The sequence below is a fragment of the Astatotilapia calliptera genome, chromosome 18 (genome assembly GCF_900246225.1).
Source record: "Astatotilapia calliptera chromosome 18, fAstCal1.2, whole genome shotgun sequence".
NCBI lineage: Eukaryota > Metazoa > Chordata > Actinopteri > Cichliformes > Cichlidae > Astatotilapia > Astatotilapia calliptera.
The window spans coordinates 902,476-928,375 of NC_039319.1; the positions used below are offsets into that span (position 1 = coordinate 902,476).

The 25,900-nt window shown below is 41.6% G+C and overlaps 2 protein-coding genes and 1 gene segment (V, D, J or C); 1 reads left to right on the plus strand and 2 right to left on the minus strand.

Moving 5' to 3' along the window:
• Positions 1-9,581, minus strand: LOC113010373 (zinc finger protein OZF-like). Of its 2 annotated transcripts, none has more exons than XM_026149403.1 (2): positions 9,346-9,581; positions 1-2,456 (listed from the first exon to the last, which is right to left on the minus strand). In XM_026149403.1, the coding sequence occupies exons 1-2, from the start codon at positions 9,515-9,517 to the stop codon at positions 1,192-1,194; spliced, it is 1,437 nt and encodes a 478-aa protein (XP_026005188.1). In that variant the 5' UTR covers positions 9,518-9,581; the 3' UTR covers positions 1-1,191. The 2 variants fall into 2 exon arrangements, 1 of the variants encoding a protein (XP_026005188.1); XR_003270317.1 differs by lacking the exon at positions 9,346-9,581 and adding an exon at positions 2,638-2,956 and having other exon boundaries at positions 2,391-2,456.
• Positions 9,582-9,679: 98 nt separating this feature from the next.
• LOC113010355 (T cell receptor alpha variable 38-2/delta variable 8-like) lies at positions 9,680-10,664 on the plus strand (the record flags this gene model as incomplete). The annotated part of the segment is given in 2 exon segments: positions 9,680-10,256; positions 10,342-10,664. Coding segments are annotated over 2 exon segments (369 nt in total), but the record flags the coding sequence as incomplete, so codon positions are not given.
• Positions 10,665-12,701: 2,037 nt separating this feature from the next.
• Positions 12,702-20,202, minus strand: LOC113010305 (zinc finger protein 773-like). 2 transcript variants are annotated; one of them, XM_026149332.1, is made up of 3 exons: positions 19,944-20,184; positions 14,453-14,631; positions 14,352-14,381 (listed from the first exon to the last, which is right to left on the minus strand). In XM_026149332.1, exons 1-3 carry the CDS (start codon positions 20,113-20,115, stop codon positions 14,367-14,369), a joined length of 366 nt encoding a protein of 121 aa, XP_026005117.1. In that variant the 5' UTR covers positions 20,116-20,184; the 3' UTR covers positions 14,352-14,366. The 2 variants fall into 2 exon arrangements, with proteins under 2 accessions (XP_026005116.1, XP_026005117.1); XM_026149331.1 differs by having other exon boundaries at positions 12,702-14,631; positions 19,944-20,202.
• Positions 20,203-25,900: the final 5,698 nt, after the last annotated feature.

Consider the following 25,900-nt stretch of genomic DNA (forward strand, 5'->3'; position numbering starts at 1 on the left):
TACAGGTTTAGTGCTTTATTTAATGCGTGCAGAACAAGAAATGAAAATGTTACGCTTACACCTATCTATCTTTGAACCTGAGGTTCTCACAGCAAGTCTAGATTCTTAAACAACTTAAAATTAACAGTAAATTAATATAAATGCACTAAATGAGCTAAATAAACAAAACATATGAATACAAAAGACCACCCCAATTAAAACAAAACAAAGATCTTCTATTTATTCAAAAAGAAACCAGCAGCACGTTGTCGCAGTGGCTTGCACCGTCCCATCACAGTAAGAAGGTCCTGGTTGGCTCAGGCCTCCCTGTGTGGAGTCTGCATGTTCTCTCTGGGTACTCCAGCTTCCTCCCACAGTCCAAAGACATGAATGTTGTTCTAAACAGTGATTATATTTACCACAGGTGAGAGTGTAACTGGTTTACTCTCTGATAGACTGTCAACCACATCATCACCACAGTGGACAGCATCATGTTTAAGATTTAGATGGAAAAACATAGAAACAGCTCCTAGATTTCAGTTTTGCGATACAGAGCACCCCCCTTTAGAAAAAAAAAGAAGCATATACTATCAATGAAGATCAACACACCAGGCTTCCTTTATATAAACAGAATTAACAAAACTAAAATCTCAGTCAGAATAAACAGACATTATCAGATGTCGATAAAATGATTAAAAAATTATAGAAAACATAAAGAAAATATACCAATAAAACACTTGCTGAAAATATGACAAGAGTGTGCACTCGGCTCTCACTAGAGCTCTGATACTTTAAACTGGACCCATTTAAATGTTAAAGCTTATAGTTCCAAAGCCCAAGAAAATATTTGCTTTACTTTGTTGCAAACTAAAGTAATTGTTTTGTTTTTTGTGATCCATCTTCTAATAGCTACAATTAAATTAGTGTAACAGATTTAGCAGCAGATTCAGCAGAGAATCAAGTACAACATTTCCACGTTTTCTGCATACTTGAATATATATATATGAATATATGCACATTCCAGTTAAACCTCTCAACTTTACCTGCTCTTTAACAGCTTATGTGTTCAGTGTAAGTTACCATAATCTTTAAATCAGTATTTATATTCATACCTCTTTCAATTATTCATAGCTGAACAGGGTAATTAAAACCAGATTTTAAAAAAGTAACTTTTGTGACACAAACCTCTGACTTTTAGCTCAAAGCAGCTCACTAAGCCAATAATCTTGTATCGATAGTGCACCGCTTAGCGTGAGTTTTCATGTGGCGCAACAAATGAGTTCTAGAGTTAAACCTTTTCCCACATGTTTTGCATTCATACGGTTTCTCACCTGTGTGTGTTCTTGTGTGTTCTGTCAAAATAGAGTTACGGGTGAACGATTTCCCACAAGTTTTACAATGATATGGTTTAACACCTGTATGCATTCTCATGTGTTTCAATAAGGAACTACTATATGCAAATACTTTCCCACAAGTTTTACAATGATATGGTCTCTCACCAGTGTGCATCCTCGTGTGTTTCACTAAATCACTATTAGAAGCAAACATTTTCCCACATGTTTTACAATGATGTGGTTTCACACCTGTGTGAATTCCCATGTGTTTTAACAGAGAACTACTGTATCCGAACATTTTCCCACATGTTTTACAATGATATGGCTTTTCACCTGTATGAGCTCTTGTGTGCTTCAGTAAATCACCATTATAAGCAAACATTTTCCCACATGTTTTACATCCATATGGTTTCTCACCTGTGTGAGTCCGCATGTGTTTCAGTAAATTACTATTATATAGAAACATTTTCCCACATCTTTTACAATGATATGGTTTCTCACCAGTGTGCGTCTTCAGGTGTCTCAGTAAATCACTGTTATAAGCAAACTTTTTCCCACATGTTATACAAGAATAAGGCTTCTCACCTGTGTGAGCTCTTCTGTGCTTTGCTAAAGAGCCAGTACATACGAAACCTTTGCCACAAATAGTGCATGAATACGGTTTCTCGCCTGTGTGGATTCTATAATGTCTTGTCATTTCATAATTATATCGGAATACTTTTCCACAAACATCACATTTTAGATACTTTGTACTTTTATCAGAGTTACACCTACTCCCTGATGTTGTCGGGTCTTCTTTATTCTTGTGACTTTTGTTCGTAAATCGAATTGATTGTAAATCAAGTTTCTCGCTTTGTCCCTGATCTTGGTTCTCAGCTACAGCAGAGCTTAGAAACAGGAGCTGCTGCCCACCTGTTTCGGTTTGGTCACTTTTGTCGCAAGTAGCGGTCACCATAAAGGTATCCGTCTCCTCCTTCAGTATAAGCTGCTCTCCCTCCTGACTGCTGCAGAGTTCCTCCGGTTCCTCCTTAATCTGTGGAGATTCTGGTTTCCCGTGTTTCAGACTGGAGTTGTTATCCTGATTACAGAGCTGCTGCTCCGTCGGTACCACCTCCTTCTTAGGAACATGTTGCTGTAAGACATCTGGAGGGACAAAAGGAGACATCGCAAAGAAAGTGATATGATGTTATACCAGAAAAACAGAAGCAAATTTACTTTTAAATAAACTAAAGAACAGCAATAAGGGTAAACCATCATTAAACTACAAGCTGATGTCTTTAAAAAAAAAAAGCACTCCATGAAGCTAGTACATCTTTTTATTTACCTTAGAATAAAATGACAACAATTCCAGGTTTCTCTTTAGCACTGTAGCTAGCCTGTTAGGCTGTCCAGTCCATGCACTGTTGAGCCAATGTTGAGCCAGTTAGTGAGCAGAATGATTTCAAAAGTCAGCAGCGCAGGAGTCGCAGTAGAAGAGCAGAATATGGACACTGCTAACTACCAAAATACAAAACATTATTTGGTCAATCCTTGTTTTCTTTCTTTTAGAACATTTTACCATCTCATCCTCTCTCTAAGGGAAAGGCTAGCAACCCATTGGAGGAAGCTCATTTCCGCCGCTTGTATCCACAATCATTTTCTTTCAGTCACTACCCACAGCTCGTGACCATAGGTGAGGGTAGGGATATAGATTGATCAGTAAATTTAGAGCTTCGCATTTACAGTCAGCTCTTTCTTCACCACAACAGAGCGGTACAGCGTCCACATTACTGTGGCCACAGCACCAATCCCATCTGTTGATCTCCTGCACCCTTTTCCCTTCAATCGTGAACAAGACCACGAGATAGTTAAACTCCTCCACTTGAGGCAAGAACTAATCTTCTACCCAGATTGGGCACTCTACCCTTTTCCAGCTGAGGACCATGGCCTCAGATTTGGAGGTGCTGATTCTCATTCCCACCGCTTCACACTCAGCTGTGAAGCGTTCCAAAGTGAGCTGAAGGCCATCACCCAATGAAGCCAACAGAACCACATCATCCGCAAAAAGCATAGATGAGGTTCTGAGCCCACCCAAGTGAAAGCCTTCTGCCACTTGGCTAAGCCTAGAAATCCTGTCCACCCCTGGGGTGGGGGAGCACCAGCAACAGTGTGACCACTCTTCAGATGGCCTTGTTAAACATGAGGTCACTGGCTAATAAGACTTTTGTCTTAAATGATTTTATTCGCTCATCCGGACTTGACTTGTTATTCTTGACTGATACTTGGCTTCGCCCTGGTGAAGCCAAGTTTCATTCTCAGAACTGCTTCCACCCAATTTCACTGTTCTGAGCTCACCCCGAACCATTGGCAGAGGTGGAGGGCTAGCTTCAGTTTTTAAAAACAAATTTCGATGTCGGCAGCTGTCATCTGTTCTGTACCCCAGCTTCGAGGTGCAGTTATTGGAACTGAACCGCATCCCTTCATTTCTTTGTGCTTTGGTGTATTGCCCCCCGAAATTTGTTAAGGATTTTATTTCTGAATTTGCTGACTTACTGAGGAGTGTTGTCTTACGCTATGATCGTATTTTAATTGTTGGGGATTTTAACATTCATGTTTGTTGCAAAGACGACTCACTAGTCAAAGACTTCCTTACTCTTATTAATTCGTTTAATCTCACCCAGTGGGTAAGTGATCCAACTCACACAAAAGGTCACACACTCAACTTGGTACTGTCAAATGGTTTGGATATCTGCATCACAGACATCACGGATAAAGTTGTATGGGAAACGATTAAACATTATCCTTTTCTTTTCTCCGATTGGTGATCGCTTTAAATTGGGAGAACCTCAGGATTTCGGACCATTTTGTTTAATACTGTTATTAACAATGTTGATTTGTATAGTGATGGTTCTCTACGGCAAACACGCTAGATGAGCTCTCAGTCAATTGCTCATTTCACTGCTGCTTTTTTTGATTCCCCTCTTTTTGATGTTAATGGTATTGCGGATTTATCAGCGGAGGAACTTACCAACCTTTTTAATACTAGATGTGCCGACATTCTTAATTCGGTGGCACCTCTGAGGACATAAAGTGCCGAATTGTTACGCCAACCCTGGCTTAATGACACTACCCGCGCCCTTAGGTGTGAATGCCGGCACACTGAGCAAAAATGGAAAAAAGATAAACTCCATGTCTCGCTGGACATGCTGCCAAATCTACCTTCTTCTCTGGTATTATTAGGTCTAACTGCCATAATCCCCAAGCCCTTTTTAGTATTTTTAATTTCTTGATAAACCCTTGCCCCTTTACTTATAGGGATGCCTCCCCTGTACTTTGTAATAAATTTTTAAATATTTCACTGGCAAAATTTCAGTTCTGAGGGCATCTCTCTCATCTCCATCATTGTTAGTTTCTGACCCTGTTCCAGTCCCTGAATGCTTGACTGTCTTTCAACAGTTCCAGCCACTGTCTGATTCTGATTTAACAGCTATAATTGATCATCTCAAAATCTCGAATTCCCCCCATGATATCCTTCCCTCTCGTTTTCTTAAGGAAGCTTTGCCCACTGTTGGTCCCTGTATCCAACTGTTACTGAATATATCACTGTCATCAGGTTGTGTACCGTCAGTATTTAAGCACGCTGTCGTGCAACCCATTATAAAGAAAAAGAACACATGCTGCCGTTGGGATTACACTTCCTTTCACTGCTACGCCGACGACATACAATTTTATTTCCCTTTGACATCGGATGTCTCTACTTCCTTGCAACCCCTATTTGACTGTCTAAATGAGGCCAAAACTTGGTTATCATGTAGCTCGCTCACACTGAACGAGGATAAGACAGAAGTTATAGTTTTTGATAGTCACACCCCGCTGGAACAACTAACTGATGCCTTAGGGCTCCTTGCTAGCCATCTCTCACCCACTGTTAGAAACCTTGGTGTTTTCCTGGGCAGCTCTTTTAAACTCAAGAAACAGATCTCTCCTGTGGGAAAAAAAAAAGTTTCTACCACCTGCGTCAGACATCTAAAGCTAAACTATACCTCACTTTGAAGGTCCTTGAAAAGCTCATTCACGCTTTTATCACTTCCAAATTAGACTACTGTAACTCTCTCTACTTGGGCCTTCTATTTTTCTCTATTCACCGGCTCCAGTTAGTTCAAAACGCAGCTGCGTGTCTCTTAACTGGTACTAGAAATTATGTCCACATCACACCAGTTTTAGCCAACCTACATGGGCTCCTTGTTGATTATTGTATCAATTTCAAAATTCTTTTGCTTACCTTTAAAATTTTAAATAATTTGGATCCCAGCTATCTATGTGAACTCGTTCATTTGTATATCCCTAATAAGGCACTTAGATCTTCCAATCAAATGCTCCTGATGCAACCAAGGTCTTGTCTGAAGTCCAGAGGTGATCGGGCCTTTGCTGTCGTAGCTCCCAGACTCTAGAATAACCTCCCTCCTTATATTCGTTCCTCCGAGTCCATCCAGTCTTTTAAATTGTGTCTTAAAACTTATTATTTTAGTGTCGCTTTTGATTTAAACTAGTATGTTATTTCGTGGCCAGTTTTTGTTTCAAACAATTGTCATATTGTTTCCTGCCCTCCTTTAAACTGTTTCTTTTTTTTAATTCTGTCTTATGGTATTGCTCTGACCGACTGTGAAACACTTTGGTCAACTTTGTTGTATTTTTATGTGCTATAGAAATACATTTTGATTTTTTTGGGGGGGATATAATAACGAACAAAGGGCAGCCCTGCCGGAGCCCATCACCCACCAGGAACGAGTCCGACTTATTGCCAGCCAGTCACCCCATATTCCCGGAGCACCCCCACAGAAGACCCTGGGAATCTCTCTCCAAATCACCAAAACACACGTAGACTGGTTGGGCAAACTCCCATGCACCCTCAAGTATCATTGAGAAGGATCTATACAGTGTTCCACGACTAGGATGAAAACAGCATTGTTCCTCCTGTACTCAAGGTTTGACTAACGGATGGACTCTCCTTTCCAGCAACCTGGCATAGACCTTCCCATGGAGGCCGAGGAGTGCGATTTCCCTACAGTTGGAACACACCCTCCGGTCCCCCTTCTTAAAGATGTACAGTAGATCGTACAATAATACATACAGAGAAAAACCCAACAATCATATGACCCCCTATGAGCAAGCACTTTGGCAACAGTGGGAAGGAAAAACTCCCTTTTAACAGGAAGAAACCTCCGGCAGAACCAGGCTCAGGGAGGGGCGGCCATCTGCTGTGATTGGTTGGGGTGAGAGAAGGAAGACAGGATAAAGACATGCTGTGGAAGAGAGACAGAGATTAATAACAGATATGATTCAATGCACAGAGGTCTGTTAACACATAGTGAGTGAGAAAGATGACTGGAAAGGAAAAACTCAATGCATCATGGGAATCCCCCGGCAGCCTAAGTCTATTGCAGCATAACTAAGGGCGGATTCAGGGTCACCTGGTCCAGCCCTAACTATATAATAATAATAATAATAATAATAATGGATACTTTATTGATCCCCATGGGGAAATTACTTGTTTTTCTCTGCATTTGACCCATTCACTCAGTGAAGCAGTGGGCAGCCCACTAAGCAGGCGCCCGGGGAGCAGTGTGTAGGGACGGTACCTTGCTCAGGGGTACCTCAGGGTAGCCGTTAAGTGGATTCGAACCGCCGACCTTCCGATCATGGGGCGACCACTTTACCTACTGAGCTATCCCTGCCCCATATGCTTTAGCAAAAAGGAAAGTTTGAAGCCTAATCTTAAAAGTAGAGATAGTGTCTGTCTCCTGAATCCAAACTGGAGGCTGGTTCCACAGAAGAGGGGCCTGAGAACTGAAGGCTCTCCCTCCCATTCTACTTTTAAATACTCTAGGCACAACAAGTAGGCCTGCAGTGTGAGAGCGAAGTGCTCTAATAGGGTGATATGGTACTACAAGGTCATTAAGATAAGATGGGGCCTGATTATTTAAGACCTTGTATGTGAGGAGCAGGATTTTGAATTCTGGATTTAACAGGAAGCCAATGAAGGGAAGCCAATACAGGAGAAATCTGCTCTCTCTTTCTAGTCCCTGTCAGGACTCTTGCTGCAGCATTTTGGAATGAATGAATCCATGACGATGGTTATGTGAAGTGAAATGTGAAGCGTTGTTTGGATCTTGCTTTGCTGTTGGTTCAGTCAGATTTGGTTGGAGAGAGATGAAACCTGCAGCTTCAGAATACCCCCCCCCCCAAAAAAAAAAAAAAAAAGACGTAAACACATAGGACGCATCAGCATCAGTGAGCCGTCGGCTTTCAGCCCCGACAGCGTGTCCACATCTGTGCCGTCACACACACACACACACACACACACACACACTCACACACACACTCACACACACACTCACACACACACTCACACACACACACACACACACACTCACACACACACTCACACACACGAAGAGAGAGAGTATGCATTGTATGCAAACAGCTACCAAACGGCCATCATAATTCGTCATACAATGAGAACAGGACAAATCAACAATTAACAATGACTGATTAATATTAAAATCTGTAACATAATGTATTGTTTGGAGTTTAGTCTGTTACTGTTAATATTTTTACCATTTCTTCTTGGAGCAACTGTAACCCACATAATTTCCTTAGGGATTAATAAAGTATTCTGATAGTTTCAGGATGACCTGCCATTATCCAATCACACATCTGCTTACCTGCATCTTTGCTCGTTTCTCCTCCTCTTCTTTTCTCTTTTTTCTAAACTGAGCACCTGATGGCTTTGAACTTTTCTTGTCCATCTTCCATTGGTTTTAATTTTGCACTCCAGTATGAACACAAATCCCTCAACTCGAGGATCACCACAACATGATCTAACAGACCTACACCTTAGTTCACAGATTCACTTTGTCACAACCCAGGATTCAGATCATGAATCCATAATGAGCTTGGATTTACATCATTATGAATGAAATACGCTCTATTTGGAAGCAGCAGGCCCCTCCCCTTTCGACGGGTTGTGTGGAGACTTTAAATCATCAAACTGTAAATTTTAAATTGTTATTGATCCTTTACCCCGAGTCCTAAAGTGTATATTTATTTTCTTATATATATTGTTTGTTTACTTGCACTGCTGTAACTGGAGCCTCGTCGTCTCGTCTCTATATGCTGGACTGTCTGTAGCGGAGATGTCTGGTGTTTTCGTGTTTGTTGCTTTGTTTTTATTTTGTTTGATTTTGCGAGTTGGTTATTAGATGCTGCTCCAGCCAGAGACTCCCCCGCCGCCCCGCCCTCTCTTCCCTGTGCCGCCAGCAGCGGGCGCACCTCGCAAACGGGGGGGGGCGCCCTTACTCCCAGCAAATGGGCGATAGAAAACCGATCGGTGCCTGTGACATTCCCACTATGCGCTGGCTGACGTCGGGCAGCATGAGTACCAGCAATTTTTTTTTTTGTGCCAATACCCGTGATACCGCCCCGGGCAACCGCCCGTGTCGCCCGTATCTAAAACCGCTACTGTGCTCAGCCTTGTGTATATACAGATGTATTGCACAACTAATGTTGCCGTATTTGTTTATATTGTTGTTGATGAATAAAATTCACTTAAAAAAAAAGCTTAACAGGAAACATGAAGCTGTTTAAAATGATTCCGCCTAAACAAACCCATTCATTGATGAATTCAGGTTGAATAAATGCTCAAATCCGGCCTGATTACAAAGCATTACATTAACTATTCTATAGAAAGGAAAAGCGGGACAGAGCGGGGAGGAAACGGACCAGGTCGGAATGCAACCACGACACGTCCGGGGGCTTTTCGGCACATGGGCCCCCCTCTGAACCAGACTCACAAATCTTCTAATCCTAACTTTGTTTCACTAAATAATCAAGAGAGAAATCCAGGCTGATTTCAGCGCCTGCTGTTTGAATGCAGCGCAGCGCAGTCCTGTCCTCTGTTTGCTCTTTGTTAGCTCACATCTCCAAAAAGTCCTCACAATCAGAAACGTCCCGCAGAGCTGTGATCAGGATCCTCCCTCAGAGGGACACTCACCTGTCCTGTGCAGCTTGATTTGGGGTTTCCAGGTGATATCCAGCAGTCTGCGCTGACGGTCGATCTCTTCCTCGTACTGGACGATCGTTTTTTCAAACTCCAAGAATATTTGTTCAGCAGCAGCAGTTAGTCGCTCGTTGATGAACTCTCTCAGATACTGAACTGAAGGCATCGTTGCTGCCGCAGCTCACACACTCAGCTCACACAACAACACAACAGTCCCTGTGCTCAGGCACACACACGTGGAAAGCTAACGGTATTAGCGCCTTTCCTTTGTTTTCTTCCGCCTGGTGTCACGTGGTGAGCTTCCGGCAGAGCACACGTGTTGCCTTTAGTTCCTATGTGTACATTTTAAAACTCACCGTTGCAGTAAATGAACAGATTCTAAGCAGCAAGGCTACAGTGCGAAGAGAAAACAGATCCATCAAAAACAAATTATCCTTTTGCCATAAGCATTGTTGCATTGTGTGAAACTAAAACCGGTGAGCATTAGTTTGGTGATGAGAGAGCTCAGAGGAGAACAATCAGACAGGTTGGAGCTGACAGAAAGAACAGCTGTGAACATCAGTCTTATCCAGGGACTCTTCAACATGTGCATTGAAGGAGAGGTAGATCAAACTACCAACGGATAGATTTCACTTTATAGACTTCCTGCTGCAAGATCTCCAAGCAAAGCAGAGCAGCAGAAAGACGTGCTGAGTGTGAAGCTGTCAGCAGGGGGAATAACACAGGGCTGTGAATGAGTCCTGTCACTGTGATCAGGCTCCTCCTTCTAATCCACCAACTTAGTGTTGATGAAGACTAAACAGAGAGATCACAGCTTCTTTATACTTGCTGTAGCTCACAGTTACTCTACACTGCAGATATGACGCCTCTGTTCATCTCAGTGCTGCTGGCTGCTATGTGCCTCGGTATGAACACAACTCTGTTTCTTTGATATCAACATTGACGTGATTCTTTAACAGCACACTGATACTGTTTGTTGGTGTTTTACAGAATGCAGAGCACAAAAAGACAACGTGCTGCAAGCAAAAGGAGAAGAGACTGCTGCTGCAGGAGGCACAGTGACACTTGGCTGTCAGTATAACAGCAGCTCATCAAATCATTATCTCTACTGGTACAAACAGGATGGAAACAACAGCCCCAAATTCATCCTGATGCGCTATAGTGGGGATGATGGAAACACAGCAGAGGAGTTCAAGGAGAGATTTTCATCCACACTGGATTCCAGCATCAGATCAGTTCCTCTGAAGATCCAGAAGCTTCAGCTGTCTGACTCTGCTGTGTACTACTGTGCTCTGCAGCCCACAGTGACAGGAAACAGCAAAACTCTGTACAAAAACCTTTGGAGCAAAGACAACAGAATACTCCACAACATCCACTAGAGGGAGCCACACACTGTTAAACTTCTCTCCAGTCAGAATTACAGTCTTTACTTGTTTGATCACATTGATGGAAAGCGTTAAGGCCTATTATTTTCTCTCTTCTTTCTACATTTTTCATTTCAGTGTCTGATCGATGCACTCCTCCACTTTTCATCAGGACCAAATTCTGTGGGTCCTTCCAATATTTGCCAGTGAAATATAGTACAGTGGTCCCTCGGAACATGGGGAACAGAGCCTTCAGTTGCTCTCTTCCTCAAGCCATAAGAAATAAAAACTCTCTTCCTGTGTTTAAGTCACAGCTCAAAACACATCTGTTCAAACTGGTTTATTCACTTTAGTGCTGATTTTCTGTTGTCAAGTTCTGTTTTGCAATTTTAACTTATTTTATGTATTTTATGACTATTGCTCCCTTTATTAATTTTGTTCTTTTGTAAGGTGACCTTGGGTTTTTGAAAGGCGCCCACAAATAAAATGTATTATTATTATTATTACTTCTCTACCGTGGTGATGGGATTTCCGGCTCTTTTTAGAGAGCCGGCTCTTTCAGCTCCCAACCGGCTCTTCAGGTTGTTTTGTTGCTTTAAATAATTTATTATTAACAACAATATAAAATTATGCACTAAAGGAATTACTAATGTAAAAAAAGTGGTTTTATTTAGAGACAGAGCAGGTACAAACTCCAAAACACATTTCTAGCGTTAACTGAACTTCCAAAACAGAGCTACCTAGATCACTTAAATTACACAATTGAAAGCATGAAAGCATGTGTGTATAGTTATATTCAAATAATTAAAGAAAAAATGTTCATTTACCTGTTACTACCACACACCAAATCCGGTCATTGGTACTTTCTGGCTTGTGTAGCCACTACGTAACAAAAGCTCAACACTGTGCCTAGCATCCTGGAGCACGTCTGTTGTGTTTTGTACGTGTTTTGGAGCTTGTATGTGCTTTGTCTCTAAAAAAAAAAAAAAAAACATGGCTCGCGTCCTTCACGTCAAAGATCCGGCTCTAAGAGCTGTTTCGTTCGCAACCGACACATCACTACTCTACGAGACTGAAACTGTGAGAAGAACATTGGACTAGTTTCCCTTTGACTGTACAAATGTAGTTGTACTTTTTTAGTTGTTATTTAGCTCATGAGTATCTTACACAATGCCAGTCTTACATTCCTGTTGCATCTCATAGTATTAGACCCTTACCTGGAACTTCTATTTTAACTCTGTTATTTGTTGTTTATTGTATACTGCACATTTTTTACTCATTCTCATCCTGCTGCTGTAACACAGTTTTACCTGTGAGATCAAAAAAGTCAAACTTAAAATCACACATGCAAACGTGTGTTCTGTCTCTGTTAGACCTGTGATAGACGGCCAACCTGCTCCCTTACTCAGTGATCACCACAGTGGTTAGGTTGGCCGTCATGTTTGAGTTTTGGGTGGATAAAAAACAAAGAATGAAAACAAACAGCTGTTGTGCATTTTTGGTTTATAACATAATTGTAAAATTCTAACTTTAATTCAACAACACAGTAGATTTCCATGTGTATCAAAAAACTGAAAAGACAAAACAACAACAAATAAAAACATTAAAAATTGATCACATCGCAGTCTGACAGCTGAAGACATCAGGCTGATCTGACTGTTCAGGACAATAATGCAGAGGCTTCCTGCGCCGTAACAGTGGGTGTACAACAAGTTTCTGTAAAAAACGGTCGTGGTGGTGAGAAAAATGACCGTTACAGCAGGTATACTACTGCGTTAAGGTGGTTTAACTCTGAACCTTTAGAAACTCTCTACTTAGACACTGTTTTCTCTAAAAAGACTTCTAACCTGAGGGATAGATTATGAATGGTAAATGGCCTATATTTATATAGCACTTTTACTAGTCCCTAAGGACCCCAAAGCGCTTTACATATCCAGTCATCCACCCATTCACACACACATTCACACACTGGTGATGGCAGCTACATTGTAGCCACAGCCACCCTGGGACACACTGACAGAGGCGAAGATGATATTAAGGGAACAACTGCACATTAGAGACCTGAAACTTACAGCAGCAAAAACTAAGAAAAGATTTGCTTTAGCTTGTGGCAAATCTAAATTAATTGTATTACTTTCTTGTGTTGTGTGTTCTAATTGCTACAATTTAATCAGTGTTAAAGAGATTTAGCAGCAGATTAGAATGAGGTATAACAGCACAGTCACTTTTAAAGTGAAACTCTGAACACATTACCTGCTCCTGACCAGGTTATTCAGTGTAAGTTACCACAGCAAATTAGATAAAAACAGCTACTTTTGTGACACAAACCTCTGACTTTTAGCTCAACACAGCTGAGCAATTAACCTTGTATCAAAATACACCTCTCAGTGTGAGTTCTCATATGGCGCCACAACTGTGTTCTGGTTTTGAACCTTTTTTCACATCTTTGACAACAAAGCCACTGGGTTCAACAGCACCAACACGGAGCAGAAGACGCCTATTTAGCTATGCTATAAAACTATTCCTGCACCCGATGGCAACACAACAAATCTCTTCTATCACTTATAGAAGGTCCACAAAAAAGAATACTCAAGAATCCAGAAAATCCAAGCTAAACCAAGTTGTGGAACGACGGGAGCAAGTTGGGAAAATAAAAACTATACCAGCGGAAGATACAGCAGTCTTTCACACAAGGCCCTCATGAGAAAACGTCCCAGCGCCATAAACAAATCACAGGAGCCGTCTCACATTACATTTGTAAAGGCATGGCCCCGGTTTATGTAGTTGAGAAGGACAGCTTTCTGCTGCTTTGTGTGTGAGTTTCTTTTTGTTTCCGTACAATATTCTGCTCCTGCTGTGCAATATTTCAGCTATATGTGCAATCTCCATCCCTTAATGACCATAGCCCTTCCACCCTTATTTATTATTTACAATGTTTTATTATGACGTCTACATCATGTTTATAGTGTACATAGTGTTCTTATATTGTCTGTTCTTCTTCTTCCTTGTATATTGTTTTCTTTATTTTCACACTATGTGGTATTGCTTCAAAATTTCAGTGTGCAAGCAACTGTACATTGACAATAAGAGTTCTAAGTCCTGAGTTCCTCACCTGTGTGAGTTCTTATGTGCTCCGTTAAATGACAGTTACGTTTGAACGTCTTCCCACATGTTTTACAATTATATGGCTTCACACCTGTGTGCATTCTCATATGCGTCAATAAAGAACTACTATATCCAAACACTTTGCCACATGTTGCACAATGATATGGTTTCTCCCCAGTGTGTGATCTTGTGTGTTTCAGTAAATCACTGTTATATGAAAACCTTTTCCCACAAGTTGTGCAACAAAATGGCTTAACACCTGAGTGAGTTTTTGTGTGCTTCAACAAAGAACTAGCAGATATAAACGTTTTCCCACACATTTTACAAGAGAACGGCCTCTCACCTGTGTGGACTCGATAATGCCTTCTCATTATATAATCATACTTAAAGGCTTTTCCACAAACATCACAGTTTGAGGACTTTTTACTTTTATCAGAGTTACATTGACTTCCTGAGGTAGGTGGATATTCTGCATTGTTGTGACTTTTGTTTCCATTTCCAGCTGATCCTGAATCAAACTTCTTCCTTATTTCCTGATATTGGCTCTCACCTACAGCAGAGCTGTGAGAGAGAAGCTGGTTACTCTTTTGTTCTGGTTCACTGTGGTCACTTTCCTCATAATCAGCAGTCACCATGAAGGTATCAGTCTCCTCCTTCAGTATAACCTGTCTTCTCTCCTGATTGCTGTAAAGTTGCTCCTGTTCCTCGTTAATATGAGGAAGCTCTGATTCCTTCTGGTTGAGACTCTCCCAGTTACAGAGCTGCTGGTCAGTGAGAAGCTCCTCCTTACAGACATGCTGCTGTGGGACGTCTGGAGAGACAAAAGGAGACAAGACAAAGAAATTATACAAGAAAAACACATGGGAGGAAATATACTGTGAAAACCAGCAAAAGTGCAGCAGTAAGGATAGACACACATTAAACTACGAGCTGATGTTGAAGATAGTTTGTTGCTTTATAAGAAAGCCCTCCGCAAAACCAGAACATCTTACTATTCATCACTGATTGCAGAAAATAAGAACAACCCCAGGTTTCTCTTCAGCACTGTAGCCAGGCTGACAAACAGTCAGAGCTCTGTTGAGCCAACAATCCCTTTAACGTTAACTAGTAATGACTTCATGAACTTCTTCACACATAAAATTTAAACCATTAGAGAAAAAATTACTCAACCATCCCACAGATGTAATATTATCTACAGCTACTTTCAGTACCATTGATATTCATTTAGACTCTTTTTCTCTAATTGATCTTTCCGAGTTAACTTCAATAATTACTTCCTCCAAACCATCAACATGTCTTTTAGACCCCATTCCTACAAAACTGCTCAAAGAAGTCCTGCCATTAATTAGTGGTTCGATCTCTAATAATCAGCTATGTACCAATTCAATTTTATTTATATAGCGCCAAATCACAACAAAAGTCACCTCAAGGCGCTTCATAGGTACAGAGAAAAACCCAACAATCATATGACCCCATATGAGCAAGCACTTTGGCAACAGTGGGAAGGAAAAACTCCCTTTTAACAGGAAGAAACCTCCGGCAGAACCAGGCTCAGGGAGGGGCGGGGCCATCTGCTGCGACCGGTTGGGGTGAGAGAAGGAAGACAGGATAAAGACATGCTGTGGAAGAGAGCCAGAGGTTAATAACAGATATGATTCAATGCAGAGAGGTCTGTTAATACATAGTGAGTGAGAAAGGTGACTGGAAAGGAAAAACTCAATGCATCATGGGAATCCCCGGCAGCCTACGTCTATTGCAGCATAACTAAGGGAGGATTCAGGGTCACCTGGTCCAGCCCTAACTATATGCTTTAGAAAAAAGGAAAGTTTGAAGCCTGATCTTGAAAGTAGAGATAGTGTCTGTCTCCTGAATCCAAACTGGAAGCTGGTTCCACAGAAGAGGGGCCTGAAAACTGAAGGCTCTGCCTCCCATTCTACTTTTAAATACTCTAGGAACAACAAGTAGGCCTGCAGAGCGAGAGCGAAGTGCTCTAATAGGGTGATATGGTACTACAAGGTCATTAAGATAAGATGGGGCCTGATTATTTAAGACCTTGTATGTGAGGAGCAGGATTTTGAATTCTGGATTTAACAGGAAGCCAAAACAGGAGAAATCTGCTCTCTCTTTCTAGTCCCTGTCAGGACTCTTGCTGCAGCATTTTGGATCAGCTGAAGGCTTTTCAGGGAGTTTTTAGGACATCCTGATAATAATGAATTACAGTCGTCCAGCCTGGAAGTAATAAATGCATGAACTAGTTTTTCAGCGTCACTCTGAGACAGGATATTTCTAACTTTAGAGATGTTGCACAAATGGAAGAAAGCAGTCTTACATATTTGTTTAATATGTGCATTGAAGGACATGTCCTGGTCAAACATGACTCCAAGGTTCCTCACAGCGTTACTGGAGGCCAAGGTAATGCCATCCAGAGTAAGAATCTGGTTAGATACCATATTTCTAAGCTTTTCAGGGCCGAGTACAATAACCTCAGTTTTATCTGAATTAAGAAGCAGAAAGTTAGCGGCCATCCAGGTCTTTATGTCTTTAAGACATTCCTGCAGTTTAACTCATTGGTGTGTGTTATCTGGCTTCATGGACAGATAGAGCTGGGTGTCATCAGCATAGCAGTGTAAATGTATGCTATGTCTTCTAATGATGCTGCCTAAGGGAAGCATGTATAATGTAAACAGAATTGGTCCTAGCACTGAACCCTGTGGAACTCCATAATTAACCTCAGTGTGTGAAGAGGACTCTCCATTTACATGCACAAACTGGAGTCTATTAGATAGATATGATACAAACCACTGCAGTGCAGTACCTGTAATACCTACAGCATGTTCTAATCGCTCTAATAGGATATTATGGTCGACAGTATCGAATGCTGCACTGAGGTCTAAGGGACAAGCACAGAGATGAGTCCACTGTCAGAGGCCATAAGAAGATCATTTGTAACCTTCACTAAAGCTGTTTCTGTGCTGTGATGAGCTCTGAAACCTGACTGAAACTCTTCAATAAACCTCTGCAGATGATCTGTTAGCTGTTTGACAACTACTCTTTCAAGGATGTTTGATATAAAGGAAGGTTGGAGATTGGCCTATAATTAGCTAAGACTGCTGGGTCTAGAGATGCTTTTTGAGTAAAGGTTTAACTACAGCCAGCTTGAAGGCCTGTGGTACATAGCCGATCATTAGAGATAGGCTGATCATATTTAAGATCGAAGCATTAATTAATGGCAGGACTTCTTTGAGCAGTTTTGTAGGAATGGGTCTAAAAGACACGTTGATGGTTTGGAGGAAGTAATTATTGAAGTTAACTCAGAAAGATCAATTAGAGAAAAAGAGTCTAACTTAACATCAATGGTACTAAGAGTAACTGTAGATAATATTACATCTGTGGGATGATTACTGGTAATTTTTTCTCTAATGATAAAAAAATTATTTGTGAAGAAGTTCATGAAGTCATTACTAGTTAACGTTAAAGGGATGGTTGGCTCAACAGAGCTCTGACTTTTTGTCAGCCTGGCTACAGAGCTGAAGAGAAACCTGGGGTTGTTCTTATTTTCTTCAATCAGTGATGAATAGTAAGATGTTCTGGCTTTGCGGAGGGCTTTCTTATAAAGCAGCAAACTATTTCTCCAGGCTAAATGATGATCCTCTAAATTTGTGACACGCCATTTCCTCTCCAGATTATGAGTCATCTGCTTCAGGCTACGTGTTTTAGAATTATACCACGGAGTCAGGTACTTCTGATTAGAGACCTTAGTTTTCACAGGAGCTACAGTATCCAGAGTTGTACGTAGTGAGGAGGTGAAATTATTACCAAGATAATCGACCTCTGTTGGGGTAGCGTTCAGATAGCTGCTCCGCTCTGTGTTGGTACAGGGCACAGGCCTTCAAGCTGGCTGTAGTTAAACCTTTACTCAAAAAGCATCTCTAGACCCAGCAGTCTTAGCTAATTATAGGCCAATCTCCAACCTTCCTTTCGTTTCAAAGATCCTTGAAAGAGTAGTTGTCAAACAGCTAACAGATCATCTGCAGAGGAATGGCCAAACCCCCGCAGCTGCCAACCCAATGTGGGAGTGAAAAGAGGAGGTAAGTGACGGAAGTGACGGACAAGGTAAGCGACTCATGTTGTAACTGACGTCAGACGCCGGAGATTTTGGAAGAAAATTAAAGCAAATGGTAGTTTAGATTTGAATAAATTCATTTAAGTTTCAGTATTACCAAATGCACCTATCAATTGTCTTATAACTAACAATACTTGTCCAAATCATCTCCAACACCCTGGAGAACAACGGGGAGAGTTTAGAGGCTCTCCAAAATTACATTGATCAGTGCTTCCAGGATCTCGTTATGAAGAAGGCTCAAAGTGCATCTTCCCCGGCCAAATCTGAGACGCCGTTGTCGAAAAGATGTCGAGAATCCCTGGAGTACAGCCAGCAGCAGGTGGAAACGCTCGCTGCTGAAAGTGCCACGCTAAGGGAGTCGGTGAAATGTCTCACAGACAATGTTACTCAGCTAAATAGAGAAAATAAAAAAATAAAAGAGACAGTTATTGATCTACAAGCTTGTGGCATGCGTAATAATCTTGTATGTTCTGGTATTCCAGAAGCCGCTAGACGTGGAGACTACGGTAAAAAGCTTCATCAAAACCCACCTGAAGCTGCCGGAGGACACGGTGAAGAACATCACCTTTGATAGAGTGGATTGCATCGGCCCCATGCGGGCTGTGACCGGGAGACCACGTCCTATTGTGGCCAAATTCGGCCACTTCAAACAAAAGCAACATGTGAAAAGCCGCGGCAGGGAATTAAAAGGAACGGACTTCAGCGTGAACGACCAGTTCCCCAAAGAGATCTTGGAACGACGCAGGGTCCTCTTCCCAATCCGACGCGGCTTCATCCAGAAGGGCTCCCGTGCTGTCATCGCTGTGGACCAGCTGTACGTGGACGGACAGCTCCACCGCGACCCCAACATCACTCCGTGGCTGTATTAACCTCACACCAGATAAGAATCAGCTGCACCATTTCCCTATCCACTCACACTAACTTGCATTAACATCTGTTTAACTTACCAGCATCAAATCGCATCTTAAAGTGTGATTTCATAGCAGAATTAACACCGTCACTCTCCGTCAGTGATTTAATGGTTTAGTGTTTCCGTTTTTTTTTCTTCTCGTCCCCCACCCTCCTTTTCCCCCTCTTGTTTTTATGCTGCTAACCCTTGTCCTTGATTTCTTTCTTTTTTACTTTCTTTCACTGCTTCGATCACCTGCTTCCAGACTCATCCACAAACAACATCCTTTATTTCGATTGTCATCAATTTAGGTGGGGGAACTTGCACAATCGGTGGCTGACTAAATACTTTTTTGCCCCACTGTATGTATGTATGTATGTATGTATATATATATATATATATATATATATATATATATATATATATATATATGAAGAGAAAACAAATTAAAATGATTTATTATTCCAGATCAATATTATGTTTCCGACATTTGTCCACACTAGATTTTGCTCGACTAGACATTTACAAAATTGTACTTCATCCTCATCATCCTCATCTCTCTCATCATTAATATTCTCATATTAGAAAACTGAAGCAGCAAGAACCAAATGAAGTGTTGCTGCCACGTGAAAGACTTCAACTGGATCCTTTTTTTTTATTTATGATGTTTGCAACTTTCACAAGTTTCACAGGACACATGAAGCTGTTTAAAATGATTCCGCCTAAACAAACTCATTCAGTGATGAATTCAGGTTGAATAAAATGCTCAAATCCGGCCTGATTTCAAAGCTTTACAAGAATTATTCAATAGAAAGGAAAAGCGGGACAGAGCGGGGAGGAAACGACCCAGGGTGGACACGACACTTCCGGGAGCTTTTCGGCACATCGGTCCCTCTCTGAACCAGACTCACAAATCTCCTGATCCTAACTTTGTTTCACTAAATAATCAAGAGAGAAATCCAGGCTGATTTCAGCGCCTGCTGTTTGAATGCAGCGCAGCGCAGTCCTGTCCTCTGTTTGCTCTTTGTTAGCTCACATCTCCAAAAAGTCCTCACAATCAGAAACGTCCCGCAGAGCTGTGATCAGGATCCTCCCTCAGAGGGACACTCACCTGTCCTGTGCAGCTTGATTTGGGGTTTCCAGGTGATATCCAGCAGTCTGCGCTGACGGTCGATCTCTTCCTCGTACTGGACGATCGTTTTTTCAAACTCCAAGAATATTTGTTCAGCAGCAGCAGTTAGTCGCTCGTTGATGAACTCTCTCAGATACTGAACTGAAGGCATCGTTGCTGCCGCAGCTCACACACTCAGCTCACACACAACAACAACACAACAGTCTCTGTGCTCAGGCACACACACGTGGGACGGTAATGACGCCTTTGTTTGTTTACTTCCGCCTGTGTCACATGGTGAGCTTCCGGCAGTAGACAATAGCTACCTTTTGTTCCTGGTTAAAGTCTAATTTTGTGGCAGTCCAAATCCAATTTATTTTTAAAGCACATTTAAAAAACAGAAAGTTTGCCCAAAGTGCTTCACAAAGATAAAAGATAAACACTCACATAAAATAAAACAAAGAGAATAAAAAGATTACATCAGCTCACACCGGTCCAAAACGCTATTGAAAGAAAAGATGTGTTTCAAAAGAGACCAAAGGAGCTTGCAAAGAAAAGCGTCTGGACTTCTTTAAGTTGCTTGAAGACGTTTCACCTCTCATCCGAGAAGCTTCTTCAGTTCTAAGGTCAAATGGTGGAGAGTCCCAGATATAAACCTAGTGGGAGTGACCCCCCACAGAGGGACAAAAGGACCCCTGATGATCCTCTAATCGCCTGAGCCAAGGTGGGAAACTGGGTGTGGGTCCCAATCAGCCAGAGTTTCGGGTGTGTTCATTGTGAAACCTGGCCCCACCTTATCATGCGAATTCCTGAGGTCAGATGGCCCAGGATGTGAGTGGGCGTTAAGGCGTCTGGGAAGGGATCTCAAAACTGGATTATAGATGGCAGACAGTTGGTGTCGTAAACCCCGCCTCTGTTCAAAGATGGTTGCTCACAGTGGACATAGATGCTTCTTTCACTCCTCTTTCAAACCATCTGTCCTCTCTGTCCAAAATGTGAACATTGGCATCCTTGATCCTGTTTCAAAAGAGAATTAAAAGCTGGAAGCAAAGATGGCCGTCTGATATTTGAAGGCAACGTTTTCCAGGTTTGGGAGCCTCAACTGAAAAAGCTCGTTCTCCTCCAAGTTCCAGTCTAGTTTTTGGGGACAACCAAAAGCAGCCGGATGGCTGATCTAAGGGAATATGAGGCTGAAGTATATTATTAGTCCTTTATTTTTCCAGTTAAAAATCTCACTGAGATTAAAATTCTCGTTTCCAAGAGAGACCTGGCAAAGGTATCAGAAAGGTATGTAGGAGCAAGACCATTTAGGCATTTACGAGCCAACGTTAGGACTTTGAAATTAATTCTGAGATAAACAGGAAGCCAGTGAAGAGAGGACAGGTGAGATATGTTGATGCCTGTGTGTACCAGTTAAGAGACGACACAGAACTGATTTGTTCATTATATTTAAAATCCGAGTCCACAATGACTCCCAGATTTGTGACATGCTGTTCGATGTATGACCCAAGTCAACCACAATTAATAAGCGGATTGCACGAGTTATTATTAGTGCTGGATGTAATTACTTCTGTTTTGCTGTCATTGAAGCTCAAAAAGTTCAGAGCCATCCAAGCTTTGACCTCTTCAAGGTAGTTTAAAAGGAGTTGTATGGAGCCTGGATTATTAGGTGTTAAAGGAAGGTAAATTAGGCAGTCATCTGCGTGGCAGTGGAAGGATATCTCAGTTTGTTGCAGTAAATGAATAAATGATTGTGAGCAGCAAGGCTGCAGTGAGAAGAGAAAACAGATCCATGAATGACTGAAGCTCCATGCAGGATGTGGAATAAAAACAAAGGAAATTATTTTGACTGTTTAGCTTTCAGTGCTGACTTTCATTTAATTTTTAATACACAACTAAACAAATCCATCATACTCATACAAAAATATCAAAGACAAAAGAGCAGAAACTGCAGCAGCTTCTTTTTCGGCTGCTGTATCAAATAAAAGGAGCAAAATCTCCTTCATCTGTGTCACTGCGTTAGTTTTCAGGTCTTTCAAATCTGACTCCAACAGTTTTCTCGGTGTTATATTTATTATTACACAAGCTGTAAATGTTCATTGGTTATAGATTTAATTACATTTAACATTTTACTTTCAAAGTGGAGCCCAGACGTGAGTGTTTAGTGGATGTTCTTTGGCTCAGACACCACACAGAGAAGAACCAGATGCTCTGTGTGAACAGATTGAAGCAGGAAAACTTTAAAAGCAGCATCACATCACATGAGAACAAAAGCAGCTCCTCCTCCTGACTGCAGAAACCTGTCTGACTCCAGCTGTGAACATCAGACCACTCACAGCTAACTCCCAGTGAACATCACTTCCAACATTTCTCCTCTGGAAACATGGAAAAACTGGCTGTGATCTGGATCTTTGCAGCTCTCGTAGGTACGTATGTTTCTGACAGGAACACCTGAAATTCAAAGACATGTTTACAGCGTTACAGATCCAGTTTGGATTTTCTTTGAGCTCACTGTGTTTTTCCAATGATGGACATGTGACTGTGGAACAGAGCTGTAAATATAACATGTTGTTTCATCAGCAGGTAACAGCTTGGAAGATGATATTACTGCCAGCAGTGCTGAAGTGTTTTCATCAGAGGGCCGTACAGTTACTGTGTCCTGTAAATATTCAGTTCAAGCCCAGAATCTCCAGTGGTATCGACAGGATCCTGGATCAGCTCCTCAGTTCCTTCTCCTCATCACTGATACGAGTGAGCCGAGTGTGCTGAGAGCAACCCCCCCAAACCCTCGACTGACTGCTGCACTGGACAAGGAGAGAAATCGAGTCAATCTGGAGATCTCCTCTGCTGCAGTGTCTGACTCTGCTGTGTACTACTGTGCTCTGCGGCCCACAGTGACAGGAAACAGCAAAACTCTGTACAAAAACCTTTGGAGCAAAGACAACAGAATACTCCACAACATCCACTAGAGGGAGCCACACACTGTTAAACCTCTGATTCTTGTGTCATTGGACTGATGACAAAGACAACAGAGAAATGAAGCAGTAAAGATCAGAGACAGAGACAGAGACAGAGCTGCTGTGGAAGCACAAAACTATTTGATTGGCTCAGGAATTAAACTGGCCCCGCCCACTAAAGTTGAGCTCATCCAATGACATTATTTGTTGGTCATTGTGCTGCAGTGGAAGAACATTGTTCATGTGCTGTCTGTCTGGCTTTAATAACTCCAAAGACATGTTGCTGCACCTCTTTTTGCTTCTATCTCACATTATAGGTGAGTTTAAGAACAGGGATTAAAGTTTAGTTGAAGCTGCTGCATTAAGCAGATATACAGACTGCATTTCACTACTTTTCTTCTTTCTTTTTCCAGGACTAACAGCTGGAGACTCAATCACTCCTCAACAACCTGAAGTCACTGAGACAGAAGGAGAATCTGTCAAACTCACATGTAGCTATGAGACGAGTGATGACATAGTTTACCTTCACTGGTACAGACATGATTCTGACCTTCAAGCTCCTCAGTTTATACTCTGGAAAGGAGCAAGATCTCGGAGTGATCGTCAATATATTCCTGATAAACGTTATAAAACCCAAACATCTTCTACATCAACTAATCTGACCATAGCAGCCCTAACCCTGGCAGACACAGCTCTCTACTACTGTGCTCTAGAAACACAGTGATACAAAGTGTAGAAGAGGCTGTACAAAAACCTGAACACAGATATCTGACTACTCTTCGAAGAGGAGGGAAGTGGTATTCAAAGCACAGCTTCATATCAGATGGATTCTGCTAATTCCTGTTTTATCAGAGTCACTGTGGTTACAGCTGCTAATGAAACACTGTGGGAGGATTCACATGAGCAGCAAATCCACATCAACCACAAACCAACACTTCATATCAGCACCAACAGTCAGGAGGAAACATCGTCGCTGTCTGTGGTCCTGAAATGGAAAGAATCTGATATTTAAATGTTGTGAAAGTTTTAGTGTCTCTGGTCACAGGACAGTCTGACAAATGAGATCCCAACCCCTTCATAAAATTTCAGTATTTCTTTGTTTTTTCTCTTTTGGTTTAAGGGATGGCATGAAGCCAGGGCTCTGCTTGACTTCTTGAAAATATGTGTTGGTGACAGAATTACAGAAGTTGCTCTTGCAGGAAATCAAAAATAAATTTTGATAAATAAAAGAAGAATAATCTTCCTTTGATTTTAGTGTCTTCTCTGGTGTCATGTGTTACAAAATGTAGTTAGATTTACTGTAAAATACTGGCAGCTGTGGTTGCTAGAACTTTACCATAACCACAGGGGAATACGATATTACTGTTTGTTTTTGTCAGTTTTATGTATTTCACATTTTTGAATGGTTCTCAGTAAAGAACATTAGAGTTGGCTGGCATTTTACAGCCAACAATGCTTATGGTTAAATCCAAAGGAAATCGCAGAAATCATAGATCTGTTGTAAAGCAAGATACAAGTTCATAAAGCAGTGTTGAAATCTTTGCACATATAAATATGAAGGATAATCCATAGTGTCATGAAAACAATAATAAATTAACGACCCACAACATGGAGATTTATGCCCACCAAACTGAAGGATCTCAAAGTTCAAACTTCAAGGATCTTTTACACTCATACGGAGAAGAACATTTACTGCATGATGAAGAGCAGTAATATTTCCATACACAGTCAATCAATAAATATGAATATAAACTAACTGCATGCAATGATGGATGGTGTCACAGGCAAACCTCCCCCCTGCCAAATATGTTTCTTCTACATAGTGGAAGAGGTTCTCCTCTTTTTCATTACAATGGGACAAAAGCATCTCCTGAGCACCCTCCACATACCTGGAACATACTCATGAACCTGTCAATGTACAGGCTATGATCAGCTGACCTGCTGCTCTTTGTCGATTTAAACAACAGATTTTAGATGTCAGCAGATGTTTCACAGCTGTCCTCTCTGATTTCCGATCCCTTATTGTGATTTTAACACAATACTGCAAACTAACCTGTGTATCCTGCACAAAACTACTAAACATTATTTTCACACAAAATTTCAATAACAACGTTAGTATATCAGTATGCCTCACAACATGAAAATGCATAATTTATCAAAACACATCATAAACATATCAAAAACCTGGCCTCCTGCTCCGAGTCAACCCACCTTACCTGCTGGTACAAAACGGGCCCCAGCCCTCTGTTCAAAGCGTCAGTCAGCAGAATAAAAGGGAGGGAGAAGTTAGGTGTGTGTAGCAGGGGTTCCCCTCAAAGAGCTTTCTCCACCTGCACAAACGCCACCTGGCACAGCTCCATCCACCACACCAGATGTGGGGCACCCTTTCAGGTGGTCAGGTCCACAAAGCCGGGCATGAACCAATAGTAGTAACCGTCCACCCCCAAGAACCGACTCACCTCCTTTTTGTCTTGGGATGCGGACGCACCTGCCCACCTCCAATAGTATACGTCCCTCTGTGTAACTGCACACTTCTCCGGGTTGGCCTTGAGCCCCGCCTGCCTCGAAGACTCCAGGACCCCAGCGACCCTTGCACATAGAATAGAATAGAATAGAATAGAATAGCCTTTATTGTCATTGTACAGAGTATAATGAAATTGGAGTGCCACTCCCTTGGTGCAAGATTCAATAATAAATATAAATGTAAAATATAAAAAGTACAATAAAACAATCGCAAGTACTCAAACAATAGTAAGTACGATATATACAGAATAGCAGCATTAATATAATGACAGTATGAATAGCAGCATAATATAATGGCAGTGACGGTATGGTATAGCTAAGCAGGTTCAATTGTTTTTGTGCTTATTTACTACAGTGATAGCTCTGGGAAAGAAGCTATCCCTGAATCTGTTTGTCCTGGTTTTATGTGACCTGTACCGTCGGCCTGACGGTAATAGTTCAAACAGTTGATTGCTGGGGTGAGAGTGGTCCTTGATG

Bases quoted from the DNA above. Each gene is read 5' to 3' on its own strand.
- LOC113010373 (XM_026149403.1), bottom strand. From the start codon at position 9,517: ATGCCTTCAGTTCAGTATCTGAGAGAGTTCATCAACGAGCGACTAACT. The intron at 2,457-9,345 runs GTGAGTGTCCCT...TTGTCCCTCCAG, and splicing joins AATCAAGCTGCACAGGACAG to ATGTCTTACAGCAACATGTT.
- LOC113010305 (XM_026149331.1), bottom strand. From the start codon at position 20,115: ATGCCTTCAGTTCAGTATCTGAGAGAGTTCATCAACGAGCGACTAACT. The intron at 14,632-19,943 runs GTGAGTGTCCCT...TTGTCTCTCCAG, and splicing joins AATCAAGCTGCACAGGACAG to ACGTCCCACAGCAGCATGTC.